Consider the following 16,959-nt stretch of genomic DNA (forward strand, 5'->3'; position numbering starts at 1 on the left):
GTGGCCAGTAATGTTTATGATTGTAGCGGCTGCAGAATTTGGTATCATTTTCAATTCTCTTTTTAGATTTTTGTAGTTGGATCCATTAATCTGTATCTCGTCATCAAATGTGATAAGATACGTTCCGGTGATAAGCTTTTTAGTTTTTTCAATGGTTTCTATTACAGCAGTGCCGTCATTGATAATGATGATGCCGTCATCAATTACAACCAGAGGCTCTAGGTGGCTAGGTCTTGTACTGCATTGGGCTACGCTTCCAGAGTGGAGTTGTTGGGCACATGTTGGATTCAATAACTCCCGACAAAAAGTTGATGTAAGAGTTGCATTGCAGTTTCCAATAGCAATTACCTTGTTTTCACAATCAGCAACATTGTTGTTTTCACCGAGGTGCAGGATCGTTTCATTATGTTGTACAGGAAATAAAATAATTTTCTTACACTCTAGTTTAGGCTTAGGATATTTAATTAGGAAATGTAAAAAATTATTATCTAGAAGAACTTTAACAAAGGATACTTCCATTAGATCAGTTATAGTTAAGGTTATATTTGTAGAGCGCTTTATAATCGTGTTTAAATTTTTAGAGTCTAAAATAGTAGGATTAATTATCCCTATCTTTGCAAGGGTGACAGCTAGCATTAATGTTTCAAGCTCCGAAATTATTATTCTGTTTCTCGCGAGCAGAGTTTCATACAGGTGGGCGGTATCTATTTGGTAAGTTTTCGAATTTTTAATTATTACGTTAACTGTTTCCGTTAATTTATTTATTTGGGCCTGTGTTTTTGTATTTATAATAATTTGCCTATTTTCTGACTCTATAAGATTTTGTTGATTGAATCTGATTTTTTCGAAGTCATCGAAATCCGGTGTCCCGGCGACAACCTTAAGGGCAGTGCCTAGAATATTGATGCTTCTGACATGTCGGTGGTGGATGTCAAAGGATGCCAATATTGTTTTAATTCGGGCTATGTCTGGTCTAGAATCTTTACCATATGAGATAAAGGGAAGTGGGTTGTCAGATGTTTTGTTTCGTTTGCTATTTCAGAGTACATTGTCAGGTTGCTTGTATGTTGCATGTATTCGAAGTCTTGCCATATGAATACATTTCCATCCGCAATAGGAATGTAGTGTGAGTTAGAATAATCTGTTAATTTTGTAGATATAATTTGAAGTGGAAGTATTATAAGCAAAGTCCTATAAGAAAATGAAAGAAAGAATGGAAAAACAAAGAATGAAAATGTAGGAGATATAGGAAATATAGGAAAAGAAAAAAGGAAAGTGAAAACAAAATTTACAAATCAGAAGGAATATTTTGTCTTAGATTGTCCTTATGGACCACCCTCCCCCTAATAAGAACCGTATTTCCTAAGTACACTTCTATTCTTTCTTCAGTGTATAAAGGTGTTAACTTGTTTCCCAGTCTTTTGTTGTTTTTTACGAGCATACAATCCCCAATTCTATTTTGTCTAGAAGGATTCTCTCTATCGAGTTGACCTCGCTGAGCTTTTATGATTTTCTCTTTTATTTCATCCCTTATTTCATACGATGTACTATGGATAATGTCTATAGGTCTTTTGTTCGTAATTGAATGAATAGTTCTATTATATTTAGTTGTAGCCAACTTCTTGGATTTAGCAGCAGTTGCTTTTGCTTTAGCTGCTTTTGGCTTAGCAGTTGCAGATTTGGCTTTAGTTAGATGCAGAACACTCCGTAGATAATTCCTAAGTTTTTGTAAAGCCAGTATTTCCTTTAATTTGACAAAGGCTTGAACTTGTCTTTCGTCCAAGTTCACCTTATCTTTTTTGGCTGGTGAGCGCTAACTTTTCCGTTTTCACCTTTTAATATATCAGTAAGAGGTTTTGCTATTGTAGCAAAATCCTTGATAAATAAAGATTCATTAGGGTTTGCAAAAACTCCTAATAACTTTTTTATCATTTTCCTAAATTGTTCTGTATTTTTGTAAAGCCAGTATTTCCTTTAATTTGACAAAGGCTTGAACTTGTCTTTCGTCCAAGTTCACCTTTATCTTTTTTGGCTGGTGAGCGCTAACTTTTCCGTTTTCATCTTTTAATATATCAGTAAGAGGTTTTGCTATTGTAGCAAAATCCTTGATAAATAAAGATTCATTAGGGTTTGCAAAAACTCCTAATAACTTTTTTATCATTTTCCTAAATTTTTCTGTATTTTTGTAAAGCCAGTATTCCCTTTACAATAATTTGACAAAGGCTTGAACTTGCCTTTCGTCCAAGTTCACCTTTATCTTTTTTGACTGATGAGCGCTAACTTTTCCGTTTTCACCTTTTAATATTATATCAGTAAGAGGTTTTGCTATTGTAGCAAAATCCTTGATAAATAAAGATTCATTAGGGTTTGCAAAAACTCCTAATAACTTTTATATCATTTTCCTAAATTTTTCTGTAACATTTTGAGGTACAACTATGTCTTCTATTTGTGTGAAATTTACATTTGCACACTTTAAAAATTATAATTTTTCTAACCCGCTTTGGGTTTGGATTTCTTTGTTTTTGAAATCAAGTTTTGCCCTTAATTGCGTTAGCAAATCAAGGCCAATTATACCATCGAATGTCGACAGTGACGGTAAAATAAAAAAGTTGCTGTTCGTATTGAATACGTTAATAATACATTTTTTCTTAATGGTCGTGAAACCGTGAATTGATTTCACTGAAAAAGGGTTATCTACAGGGGTTACGTTCTTTAGTTCCCGTAAGGGTTTAATGTAGTTTTTCGAAGCCGCTGTGTCTATTAATAGTTTCAAATTAATAGTTCAAAATCAGGCAGAGATTTAACAATGTCCAGTGGCTCATCACATTTTTGCCCCTGTTTTATTTCTATGTCTTTGTATGTTTCAACCTTGGGGGTGTGAATGACACACTCATCGAATTTTTTCTTAGGATCCTCAATTTGTTGTTCGAAAATCTGCTTCTGAGATCTTAGAGCGGTTCCAATGGCGACCTCTACCATTGCCTTCAATTGTTCTGTTGTGACAGACATTGTTGTGTTTTCCCACCAATTAGTTGCTCCTAAACTATTTCTATTTTGTATCTTATTAACTTCTATTCCGTTGATCCCCTCCAAACTTGTTCTAACTCGTTATCAGATTCACTCATAGAAATCAAAAATAAAATCAAAAATAAGGAGCTAGATCAACCCGTGCAACGATTTACAAAAAATATTTTTAGTTTCCAAATTTAAACTTTGTTATTTTACGTAAAGAAAATTTTATTTGTTCTTATAGAAACAAAAAAAAAATATGACACTACTTTTGCGCTCTACTTACTTAAGGTATTTAATTTTTCCTAAAATATAAGACTCCTTTTGCTGGTTTCCTCTCTGGTGCTCCGGTAATTTTTTTAACTTTTACAACTTGCTGCCCAGGCTATTTCGAAGCTCCGGTGACTTTTCTCCTTTTGCTGGTTTCCTCTCTGGTGCTCCGGCAATTTTTTTTTAACTTTTACAACTTGCTGCCCAGGCTATTTCGAAGCTCTGGTGACTTTTCCTTACTTTTGATACTTGTTTTGTTTGCTTCACTTAAAAAGTTTTTTTTGTTCTGGCTTAATTTTTTATTTTTTTACTGTTCTGGATTAATTTTTTATCTTGAAAATTTTATTTTTTAATTTTCTATTTTTTTTACTGTTCTGGATTAACTATTTTTTATTTAAAAATTTATTTTATTTTAAAAAACTTTTGTTAAAAAGATTTTATTATTTTTTGATTAATTTCTTAATTTTTAATTAATTTGCCCCACGTTGGGCGCCAATTATATTTTATTATTCCGAAGTAGTAGTCGCTAGACGTAATACCTCCTCATTTAAACAGCTACATATTACATTTATTAGTATTTTTATTATTATTTTATTTTACATTTTATTTGAGCTTCATGCTCTTGTTGAGTACTCTAAAAGACTAACTCTAATTAAGCAAGCACAACATAATGAAACCTCGCTTAACTGCATTTATTGTTGACGATGCAACACGTGCGCGTCGGATTACCACAAAACACTTGGCACTGTTTCTGCCAAAACATCCGCTGTCGCAGACATAGCGTCAGCATAATATTTTGTGGGAATAAACAAATGAATATTTTAAGTGAAGTTAATTCGAATTGTTGAATACGTTAACTTATATGCTTGATGCTGTATTTTCTAATTGTGCCATCTATTGTGTCGCTATTGAGGTCGCTGTGGATCACGTCGTTTGGCCTGCTTTTGTTATTGTTCGAAGTATTTTAGATTGGGTCCTTTGAATTATTTTGATATTGGATTTTTTTGCTGCGCCCCAGATTTCTATCCGATATTTCCAAATGGGTGAGATTATCTATATATATAAAAATGAAATGATGTTCGTTTGTACGCATTTTTTTGGGCCGATACGAGGCCAATTTTATTCGTTCTTTTTTCATATTATAGGGATCCACTAGGGGAAAGTTTTTAGCAAAAAAACATTTCTTTTAAATATTTTCTTCATATAAAAAAAAAGAAAAAATTAAAATATTGTACAAAACAAAACTTGCTCGATTCTTAGATTATAGTAAGTTTCGAATCGACATTCATTTTATGTGTACAAAAATATATTAGAAAAAAATTTTATAGTTTTTCAAAACATTTCATTTTCAACTATTAACAAAGAAGATATTTCATTTAGGTTGTAACACTTTTTGGTAGACAACGTTTTCGCGTAAATGAATAATGACGATGGTTTGCCTACTCGTGAGCAAGCTACATACAATTGTCCATGAGAAAAAATTATTAATTGTCATAGCGAAGGCAAGGCGAACGGGAACTGCAAACGTTTGAAATCGAATGGTAAATGCGTTGGAATCAGTGGAATTCTGGGTATCAAAATGTCTTCTCCTTTGTATTTCCCTTTCAAAATTGTTGCTTCGATAACGTTACCCATTAGCTTCTTCACAGCGAGTCTGGTACCGTTGCAAAGTCGTGGCACATTAATGTTGCGCAGCATATAATCGGTGCTCCAATTTTTAATCGTAAATTATGAGGTAGTAGGCCTGACAAATCGAGTGAGTTTAAGAATTCAGTTGCATAATTTACGACATCATCTTGATCAGTAAATAGTGGCCATTGACTTACTTATATGCAACTATGTCACCAGGTATTTGATCCAAAATAGCTACATTTATATCATTTACGTACTTATTTTTCCCAGCTAAAATTGCTCTTTCGCTGAGCCAATCATGGTTTTTGTAGTGTTGAACTATGTTTGGAAATACACTCTGTATCAATGTAATATCGCAATTATTCCTGTTGGATCGACAGACATTTGGCCATTTCCGATTTTCAGTAAGTTTCATAACATTGATCAATTTATAGCCAAATAAATTATAGAAGTTTATTATACGTTATCTCCTTTTTAAGCCCTTTTTGGGAGAATATAAATAAGTTTTAAAATTATGCCAAAGACATACAAAATAATAATCATAACCTATTGTATATATCAAAAGAAAAATAAGTTTTAAACTCCTAGATAAATACAAATGTATGTTAGGAGAATGCTAAATAATCTAATTTTATCATAACTTTGTAAACTCCTATGTTAAAATGATTTTGGGCAATAAATGAAATGAAATGACTCGATCTATATATATAAAAATGAAATGATGTTCGTTTGTACGCATTTTTTTGGGCCGATACGAGGCCAATTTTATTCGTTCTTTTTTTCATATTATAGGGATCCACTTGCTCGATTCATAGACTAAGTTTCGAATTAACATTCATTTTATGTGTACAACTTTTTTTTGAATAAATATACGAATTTTTCGTTATTGTGAAACGATTTGTGTCGTGTTGCTAAGTTGCAAATTTTTTTCGGCGGAGAGTAAATATGAACACAGAGGTTGGTACGCTCTTTATGAAGAGAAATGCTTCAGTACACATACACGAACGCCGAACTACTGATTTGTGTTTTGTGTGCAGTTCATTTGTAAGAGCAACAAGTGTGTTGACCAAGGATAATAGATTTACCAAGGTTTGCCAGACAAGAAACAGTTATTCGGCTCTCAGAGAATTTGACAGAAGTTGTTTTTGGGTTTACGTCAAACGAGATATGCATTTTGTAAGAACAAAGGAAATGTTCAAACGGTTTGTTTACGAATACCGCACACCAGAGCACACCACTTTATACTTTTTCCCATGTGATGTGGCAGAAAAAATTTTTTTGTTTTTGCAGTTTCAAGTAGACCTGATAAATCTATAGGCCTTTTGTGTTGACAGTTTTCTTTGAGTATTCATATCGATAAGATTACAATAGAATACATTGTTCTCGGATTGATACGAATTGAAAAAAATAACATTACATTTTCGGAATGGCAGATTTAAATAAAGTTGTGGATTTATTTACCGAAAAGGATGAACACATGAATACACAAAATTCAGATAACTCCAACGATATGAGCGTGTTTGAAGACATGGGAATTCAGATCAATGAGGACAATGTGGTTGTTGTTTCAGACGGAAATTCAACGAACAACGAGTCAAAGACGGAAATTGTTCATCACGAAACGAAAACACAATCCGAAGTTCTCAATTGAGAACTGGAGCGTGAATACCATTATGATTGTAATGAACTAAACACAACAACAGCAACATGCTTATGATACAATCATGAATAATGTTAGCCATGGAACTGGTGGATTGTTTTTCTTGGATGCTCCGGCGGGAACACGAAAGACCTTTTTGATTTCATTGATATTAGCAACAATTCGATCAAATAATAACTTTGCATTGGCACTCGCTTCTTCCGGAATTGCGGCTACATTACTGGAAGGTGGTCGCACAGCACATTCTGCATTAAAGTTGCCTTTAAATATGCAGGTAAATGAAACACCAACATGTAATATTTCGAAAACATTTGGAATGGCAAAAGTTCTTAAAGTATGTAAGCTCATCGTATGGGACGAGTGTACTATGGCACACAAGAAACCATTGGCACTTGATAGATCTACGAGGAAGCCAAACAGTCTTTGGAGGTGCCATGATTTTATTGGCTGGAGATTTCAGGCAAACATTACTGTGATCCAAAAATCTACGGCTGCAGATGAAATCAGTGCATGTTTAAAATCATCGTATTTATGGAGACATGTAAACACGCTTACACTTGCTACAAACGTACGTGTTCAACTACAGAACGATCCGTCAGCAGCTGAATTTTCACACCAATTACTGAAAATGGGAAATGGCCAAATGTCTGTCGATCCAACAGGAATGATTACATTGCCTAACAATTTCTGCACTTTTTCACAGTCTAAAGAGGCATTGATACAGAGTGTATTTCCAAACATAGTTCAACATTACAAAAACCATGATGGGCTCAGCGAAAGAGCAATTTTAGCTCGGAAAAATAAGAACGTCAATGATATAAATGCAGCTATTTTGGATCAAATACCTGGTGACATAGTTGCATATAAGTAAGTCAATGGACACTATTACTGATCAAGATGATGTCGTAAATTATCCAACTAAATTCTTAAACTCACTCAATTTGCCAGGCCTACTACCTCATAATTTACGATTAAAAATTGGAGCACCGATTATTATGCTGCGCAACATTAATGTGCCACGACTTTGCAACGGTACCAGACTTTGAAAGGGAAGTACAAAGAAGGAGAAGACGTTTTGATACCCAGAATTCCACTGATTCCAACGGATTTACCATTCGATTTCAAACGTTTGCAGTTCCCTATTCACCTTGCCTTCGCTATGACAATTAATAGGCGCAAGGGCAGTCTCTACAAATGTGCGGCATTAATTTAGGTAACCCAATTTTTTCTCATGGACAATTGTATGTAGCTTGCTCACGAGAAGGCAAACCATCGTCATTATTCATTTACGCGAAAGACGGAAAAACCAAAAACGTTGTTTACCAAAAAGTGTTACAATAAAGTTCGAATGAAATTGTATCAAAGAATTTGCTTTGTTACGTATTAATTTTATTCTCTTTCAGCAAATCATTGAATTTATCGCCTAGCGAAGTGGGCGAGGGTACGCTAGTAGATTTATAAAAGGTGATTTTTTAAGAGCTATACGAAAGTTTTTCAATAAAACACACGCAAAATTCAGAAACATGCATGAAATTTTTATTTAAATCGATAGTACAGTCCATATAATTTAATGTTTCATGATTATTTCATGCAATTGTTGACCACGATTGCGCTTCAAATGGTCCATCCGCTTAGTCCAATTTTGGCATACTCTTTCCAACGCGTTTATTAAACAGGCTTGTCTGAATAGACATGAGCTTTAACATAGTCCCACAAAAAATAATCTAAAGGCGTTATATCGCACGATCGGGGTGGCCAATTGACAGGTCCCGAACGAGAAATAAAATGTTCACCGAACTCGCCTCTCAACAAGTGCATTGTTACGCGTGCTGTGTGGCATGTGGCACCGTCTTGCTGAAACCACATGCCACACAAGTCAAGCTCTTGCATTTTGGGCAAAAAAAAGTTGGATATCATTTCACGGTAGCGCTCACCATTCACAGTTACGTTACTATTCGCATCGTCTTTGAAGAAGTACGGTCCAATGATATCTCCAACCCTTAACCGCACCAGACTGTGACCTTTTCTGGATACATTGGTAGCTCTTGCAATTCTTCTGGCTGATTTTCACTCTAAAATCGACAATTCTACTTATTTATTGTACGTACCCATTGACTCAAAAATGAGTTTCGTCGCTGAACACAATTTTTCGATAAAAAAGTGGATCTTTGGCCAACTTTCCAAGAGCCCATTCCTCAAAAATTCTGCGTTGCGGTAGGTCGTTCGGCTTCAATTCTTGCACCAGCTGTATTTTGAAAGGCTTCACACCTAAATCCTTTCGCAAAATTTTCCACGTTGTTGAGTAACGGGCCCAATTGCTGCGAACGGCGACGAATCGATAATTGCTGGTCATCATTAACACTGGCCGACACAGCTGCGATATTTTCTTCAGGTCGCACTCTACGTAAGCGTGTTGGTGGTTTGATGTCAAATAATGTAAATTTGGTTCTAAATTTAGTCACAATAGCTCGAATAGCCGCGATAAACTTTCTTAACAGAACACGTATTTTTATAATAAAATTCAATGATTTGTAAGCGGTGTTCGTTTGTAAGACGATTCATGGTTAAATTATAGACCGAACTGAAGATGTTTGACAGTGAAACAAAACACGAAACGTGTGTCAGCTGTTTAAAGCAACTGTTTAAAAATCATTACTTTGTTGTTAAGGCTTAGTTCTGAATTTTTAACCAACAGCCAGTATGGTTGTCTCAACTTTTTTCTGATTTCATTTCGCTTGGTATCTATATGTCGTTTCCAATTTAGTTTTTCATCTACTATATAGTTATGCCAAGGTACTTTGCATTAGGAAGGACTTTTATTTCATTGTTTTTTATTGTTAGCTTGTGTTTCTTAGGCTATTTGTATAAATTACGTGTAACTTTTTATTTTTGTTGACTTCTATTCCCCATTTATCGAGCCATGATACAGTGCTTTTTTATTTTATCTGATGTCATTAAAGCCGTGTCATCCGCGAATGTGGTTATCAGCAATTTTTTGTTGTTGGGATCGATATATCTGCTGTAAATATCAGGTACAATAGAGGGCCTAGGACACTTCCTTGGGGTACTCCTGCTGTCATTTGCATCATGCTTGAGCATTCGTCTTCAAACTTTATAAAAAAATGTTGCTTTTCCAGGTTACTTTTGAGAATGGTGAAGTGATTCCGTGGTAATATTTCGCTTATCTTGTGCAGTAGTCCTTTATGCCACACCCTGTAAAAAGCTTTTGCAATATTATATATAGGTAGACAGCAATGTAGAACCTTTTATTATCCATATCATCTAGTACTTGGTTGATAACTCTGTGGACTTGTTGCACAGTTGAATGCTGTCGTCTAAATCCAAATTGATGGCTTGGTATTATATTTTTTTCTATTAGAATTTTGTCTAATCTGGCACAGAATACTTTTTCAAACACTTTTGAAAGAATGGGCAAGAGACTGATGGGACGATATGATGTCGTTTCTGATGCATTTTTACCTGGTTTGGGATTGCCGTTATTTGTGCAACTTTCCAGAGGCGTGGGAAGCCTTGTGTCCTTAATATGCTGTTGAATATTTGTCGTATATATGAGATTGCTACATCTGGTTGGTTGGTCGGTTAGAGTGGTGATTCATCCAGAATCCAACTAGCGCTTCCGCACCATTTTGTTGCCACATCCTCGTTACCAACTTGTTTAACAGTTACTTACAGCAAGACTATATCCAATCTGTGCGGTTTAGGAACCTTATTAGGCTTTTGACGTCTATGCGAGACAATTGCTCAAGACTCTCGAACAGCGGTTTGCCGAGGTTTAACATTCCGTCCTTCCATAGGGCAGGGCATTCACAGAGGAAATAGAAGATAGTTTCTTTTTTCTGCGGTTGTTTACAACTATAACAGTATGTGTTGTAAGGGACGCCCATTTTCGCGGCTTGTTCTCCGATAGACCAGAAGCCAGTTATGACTGCCGTTAGTCTACAGGCGTCCCGTCGTTTCATGTTTATCAATGTCGACGATTGCTCGAGGTTGTAGGTGGGCCATAATGTCCTGTTGATTTTGCATTTCGTCTGGTCTCTCCATCTACAATCTGCGATTCGAAGGTATTTTAGGGAAATTGCATTCTTGACTGCACCTAATGGTGTAAATACCGATTCTGCAAGAACGTTATTCATGGCAGATCCTCCTCTTGCCAGTTCATCGGATTTCTCGTTACCTTCTATGTTCCGGTGTCCCGGGACCCACATTAAGGTTACTTTATGGTGTTCACTCAAGATGGTGAGGCTATTCCTACTTTGTTCTACCACTTTGGAGGTTGTTGTGGCCGAACCCAGTGCCTGGATTGCAGCTTGGCTATCCGAAAGAATAGCGATATTGCCCTTCAAAGAGAAATCTGTGTTTAGTAGCCTACAAGTTTCCCCAATTGCCAGTACTTCCGCCTGAAAGACACTGCTGGTATTAGGGAGACGCCCAGATTTTTCAACTCCAAGTCTGTGAGAATATATACCGAAAGAATAGCGATATTGCCCTTCAAAGAGGAATCTGTGTTTAGTAGCCTACAAGCTTCCCCAATTGCCAGTACTTCCGCCTGGAAGAAACTGCTGGTATTAGGGAGAGGCACAGACTTTTCAACTCCAAGTCTGTGAGAATATATACCAGCTCCAACACCAGAATCCATTTTACTGATATCTGTATAGACTGTGGCGTCGAAATTGTTTACAGATAACCCCTTATTCCCTTCTTCCTTAGATGGAAAGGCAGTGGCAAAATTGCTATTGAAAGTTACCGTCCTCACCGAGATTAACTGAGCTTGTCGCAACAATCGACTAGCGTGACCATAAGTTTTTTCTTTCCAGCGAACCGCTTCACTTAACCTAAATGCACTCATGGTGGCCGTCTTCTTTATATGTAGGTCTATTGGAATAACGTGTGTCAGTGCATTGAAAGCCTCTCTAGGACAAGATCTTATTGCACCGATCGTTATTGCACAGGCTGATCTTTGTATTCTGCCGAGTAATTTGGTGTTGTACTCTCGCCCTAGAGCTTTCCACCAAACTACCGAGCCATACGATAGAATAGGTCGTATAACCGCCTTATACAGCCATAATGTATGCTTAGGTTGAAGACCTCATCTTCTTTCAAGCATACGTTTGCAGGCATGTAAAGCAATTTCTGCTTTCCTTACCCGATCTTCGATGTCTGTTGCACTGGATGAAAGTGAAAGAGTTTGGCCGTTGATATTTGGTAGGGTAAAAGTGTATCTGGTGGTAAAAAGCATAAGTTCTGTAAACTTAGGTCACATCCTGTGTCCCAAGAGTTAAGCTCGCCTAACGCCCTTTGGATGATCTCACTGATCATGTTGGGACACAGTCCTGACACCATTAGCACCACATCATCAGCGTACGCCACCACTTTTACCCCACCTCTATTAAGTTTTATCAAGATTTTACTGATCACACATAGCCAAAGAAGTGGAGATAATACTCCCCCCTGTGGAGTGCCCCTGTGGACCTTCTTGGTTATATTGATATTACCCCTATTAGCTTTGATGATCCTGGTTTCTAGCATAGAGGTGACCAGTTACTAATGCAACTGTCCACCTCTAGGTCTATCAACGCCCGTTGGATGGCATCTGTACTAAAATTGTTGAAGGCGCTTTCTATATCCAAGAATGCCGCCATGGTATAATGTTTGCTCTCTAGAGAGCCCTCTATTGTTCGGATTACCTCGTGAAGCGCTGTCTCCCTAGATTTGCCTTTAAGGTATGCGTATTGTGCAGTTGATATACCAGAGTCCTCCAAAGAGCTTCTGAGGTGTATATCCAAAAGTCTTTCAAAAGTTTTTAACAGGAAAGGCGAACGACTTATTGGCCTGAAGTTCTTCGCTGATTCATGTCCCCTTCCACCTACTTTTGGTATGAAGACGACCTTGACTAGTTTCCAACTATCTGGAATATGGCCTAAGTTTAAGCACGCTTTAAAAATTTCCTCTAGCCATGGTAGGATACAATACAAGGTTTCCTATAACATCTTTGGAATAATCCCATCTGGCTCTGGAGATTTAAAAGATAAAAAAGATTTGATTGCCCATGCAACTTTCTCCTTGGTAATTATTTCATTTGCTAGGTGCTGTGGATTATATTGGCTCCGCCTAATATTTCCCCTCCCACTTTTGTGAGCACTGCATCCCGGAAAATGCATGTTTAGCAGAAGTTCCAGCGCCTCTTCTGCGGCAGCAGTCCAAGTACCATCAGGCTTCTTGATCCAAGAAGCCATTGAATGGTCTTTGGAAAGAGCACGGCTGAGCCTAGCAGAATCCCTGGTGGATTCGATTGACGAACAAAATTCCCTCCAGCTCTCTTTTTTGGCAGCCCGGATTGCCTTCTTGTACTGTCTCCGACTTTCTATGTACAATTCCCAATTTGCCGTCGAGTAGCTGAGGTTAAACGTTGATCCAGATTTTTCCCTTAGTTTAAACAGCTCACTGCTCCACCAAGGAGGGTGGGTTCTTTTACTGAATTTTTTGGGGCAGGACGTTTTGTAATGCCTTTTCCAGTGTTATGACCCTACTCTCAAGGTTTTCCGTGAGAGTGATTTGAGGGATAGGAATCTCTCCTAACCTCTTGTTTACTGCATTTTTGAACCTCTTCCAGTTGGTTCTAAAAGGATTTCGATACGGTAAGGGTGGATCTACATTAAGATCCAAATCGTAGAGGATCCAACTATGATCCGAAGAGGACCTTTTATTGGATACCCTCCAATTATCTACCCTTACTGAGCTATTTTCAGGCAGTAAGGTAACATCAATCACTTACTCCCATCCTCTGAAGAACTCCGTACTAGGAAAGGTGAAAGTGGCAGTGCTACCCCTGTTACTTACCGATAAGTTAGTATTGATAATAAAATTATTAAGTGATTCACCTCGGTCGTTTGCCTCAGAGCTTCCCCACAACGCATGCCTCGCGTTGGCGTCACATCCGAGTAGCAGGATTTTGTTTCTGGTTCCTTCAAACAAAAGCCTACAAGCCTCCCCGGGCGGTGCTGGCCGATCATGTGCCATATAGATGGAGGCAAGTGTGATGCTGACACCGTCAGCGGCTTCCACCTCAACGGCCGTCACATCCTTTGAACTATATGATGGGATTAAAAATATGTTTAAATATTTTTTGGCTACAATACATGATGTAGGATTACCTTGAGCTCGCTTATAGTACATATTGTAGTTTCTTCCCGAGAACCCCTTCCCCTCGTTGCTCCGCACACAGGGTTCTTGCATTAAGGCTATGTCTACGTTCTCCTCCCCTAGGAGAACGGTTAGGTTGTCTGTTGCAGTCTGTGAATGCTGCAGGTTAATTTGGACAACCTTTAGAACCATTTTTATTGGTTTGTTTTCCCAGGCTCGGCGTTATTTAACTGCATGCCAGTCAGCAGTTCGCTGATGCCGTCGATCTCATCCTGCTCCTTTTCCGGATTCGCAGAACGGAATATCTTCAGCTGGGCCTTCCGTATGCTGAACCGAAGTTTGTTTTCCACTTTTTGCAGTGGCTCTGGGCTCTATTCAGTGATTTGAAGGAGGAACGACGCGCAGTGATTCTGCGGAGCCTCCGCTTTGATGATCGACCAATCGGCTATCGGCACTGAGCGGTTGTGAGCCTGGAGATAGGGAATTAACTGATGGGCTTCAAACTCCATGTTTGGTATCCAGATGCGAGTCCTCGGCCTTCGTGGTATCTCGCTGGCTGGAATGAGCTTGAGCTTCAAGCCTTCCCAGCTGCTCTGAATTTCGCCAATCGCGTTTGTCAGGAAATGCAATGAGTACTGGTCATCACATTTGATTACCCGGCAACCTCGAACCACTTCCACTAAGTCGAAACCTGGCGTTTGACCCTCCGGGTTCGCCATGACATAGTCGACGATTATGCGAAACAGCCGTGCCTCGATCTCCGACCATTTGTCAAGCACAGGTTTGCCGCCGTTGGAAGTTTCGTCCACCAGAGCCATTTGAAGATGGTCCCGTGGCACAACCGCACCCAGATCTGAGATCTTGTGCTTCTTTGTTGCCGTCTTGTTGTCGTCTTGCTCGGTTTGGAATGCCAGGTATTCGTCCACCACCTTTTGACACTTTGCCTTGTCAGACTCATCTTTGGGATGAGCTTTACCTTCAGTCTCGTTCTTAAGAATCCTGTCAAGGAAAGTGAGAGACCTCTGGTAGAGCTTATACTTCGATGGACCTTTATTAGCGCGCTTTTGCCCCATAGCTTTAGTGGATGTTGTCGGTTTTTTTATAGTTGTTGGCGTGTTGTGGCCCAGTGCTTTACCCTCAACTGTTTCCTGGCTAGAGGCCAGGAGCTCATCCTCCGAAAAGATCCGATCTCCAGTTTGTCGTGGATGACCTGTTTGTCCTGTCGGGCATGTCGCCATGCGCGGTGACCAAAGAGGAATAAGGGGAAATAACCCGTCGACCATGTCAGCGCCCCATACCATGGCAACCATACCGTTACAACCTGAGGCGGCCTGATATCAGGAGGGCTCCGTTCGAAGACAGCCTTATTTAGTCCCCCGGCTGCCAAACCCTCCCAATAGGCACGGGTCGCATCACACCTTGGGTTAAGGGAGTTTTTTTTAACGAAGTTTACGTCTTCGGCCTGTGTGGTTCGCGGAAGACCTACTCTCCTACCTTCCATATCTGAGAGGTGCTCCCCTATCCACCACCCGGGGACGCGCCCTATAGGGATAGCAGGCTCCCCCAAGGGGCTACATCTGGTAGTTCTTTTAGTATTTTACCATTTATTAGATCGTAGCCCGGTGCTGTTTTACTGTTCAGATTGTTCAAATGATATCTGATTTCTGCTGAGGTTGTCATTTTCATTTTATTTTCTGGGTTACTCGTACTTACATTTTGTTCAGTATGCTGATTGTCTTTTTCGTTTGAGAATATTATTTTAAAGTGTACAGCTGGTGTGTTTGCCTTCTCTTTATTGGTCTTTGCCCAAGTTCCGTATTGTTCTTTGATGGGAGGCTTATGTGGAACTGCTTTGACTAAGTTTTTAGTTGCTTTCCATAGAGAATAATTGTTAACTGCCGTGGCCCCCAAGTTATGTATGTAATTCTCAAGCTTTTTATCTTGGTGTTGTTTTAATAATGATGTTAATTCAGTTGTTGATTTGTTAAGTTTTGCCTTATCTCCGGGATGTTTAGTAGTTTGCCACTTTTTACGGAGTTTCCTTTTTTGTTGTATTTTTTGTTTGATATGTATTGGAATATACTCTTTTTGTAGAATTTTTATAGTTGGCGTCGAAAAGATGAGGGCTTTGATGATGGAATCGTTGAAAAAAGCTATTGCTGAGTCAATTTCGTTTTCCGTTTTTAATGAAATATTTATAGTCAATTGGGCTTCCACACTTTGTCGAAAATAATTCCAGTCTGCTTTAATATTATATAGTCCTGTAAAAGTTTGTTGGTGTAGATTTCCAATAATTTTCATTAGGAGTGGTGAATGATTCGACGATAGCTCCAAGCATGACTTAATGGTCAGATGGGTTTGGGGAATATTTTTAAAAATACATAAATCAATTAAATCTGGTTGTTTTTTGATATCTGTAGACCAGTATGTCGGCTCTCCGAAGCTTATGAAATGTCCATTGTTTTCTCTTATAGCGTCTAACAATTTTCGGCCTTTAGAAGTTGTTAACCTTGATCCCCAAATAGAATTTTTCGCATTGTAGTCAGCTCCAGCGATATATCGACTTTCTAGTCCATTTAAATAGTCCAGATATTGATCTGTTGTCAATTGATTTATCCAGAATAAAAGCCTTGAGTTCTAATTCCGTTTGCGTTCCAAATTGCAATTTTTATTTTACTTAGTGCGTCCATCTAGCTTCGATACCAGTATGGTTACAATGTTCATTATGGTGGCCATTTGTTTCATCATAGTTTTAAGTTAAATCATCGTTACTTGATGTGGTAGTATTAGAGTTGTTTAATTCATTTGTTAATGTTTTCGTTGATGTTGCTTGTCCACAAGAAACACCTGGTATAAGGGTTTGATTTGTATTTGTGCCAAGTGAAAATTCTTCACTGTTTTGTGAAGGTGTTGTATTAAATTTTTAAAAACACTTTACTTAGGGAAGCGCGAAATTAAAATGAATATTGCCTGTAGCGCCGCGTAATTAAAAAGCAACACCGCACTCGTCCGATTACAATTCAAAAAGTGACTTTATTTTCCATGTTCAGTCCTTATATTAAGCCTAAAACTACGATAAAAGAAATAGCGGAAATGGAAGAACAGTATGTAGAGAGTTAGAGAGAGTATGCAGTTAAGTCAATGTTCGGAAGTAAATAGAAACAGGTAAAGAAATAGCGACAGCGAGAAACAGTAAAGTATACTATATACTTATAAATAAAAAATAT

The 16,959-nt window shown here is 38.0% G+C and overlaps 1 protein-coding gene across 1 annotated transcript; it reads right to left on the reverse strand.

Moving 5' to 3' along the window:
* Nucleotides 1–14,103: 14,103 nt before the first annotated feature.
* On the reverse strand, nucleotides 14,104–15,042 carry LOC129250240 (uncharacterized). The gene has a single exon (XM_054889875.1). The coding sequence runs from the start codon at nucleotides 15,040–15,042 to the stop codon at nucleotides 14,104–14,106; it is 939 nt and encodes a 312-aa protein (XP_054745850.1).
* Between the last annotated feature and the right edge of the window lie 1,917 nt (nucleotides 15,043–16,959).

The sequence above is a fragment of the Anastrepha obliqua genome, chromosome 6, assembly GCF_027943255.1.
Source record: "Anastrepha obliqua isolate idAnaObli1 chromosome 6, idAnaObli1_1.0, whole genome shotgun sequence".
In the NCBI taxonomy this organism is placed as follows: Eukaryota; Metazoa; Arthropoda; class Insecta; order Diptera; family Tephritidae; genus Anastrepha; species Anastrepha obliqua.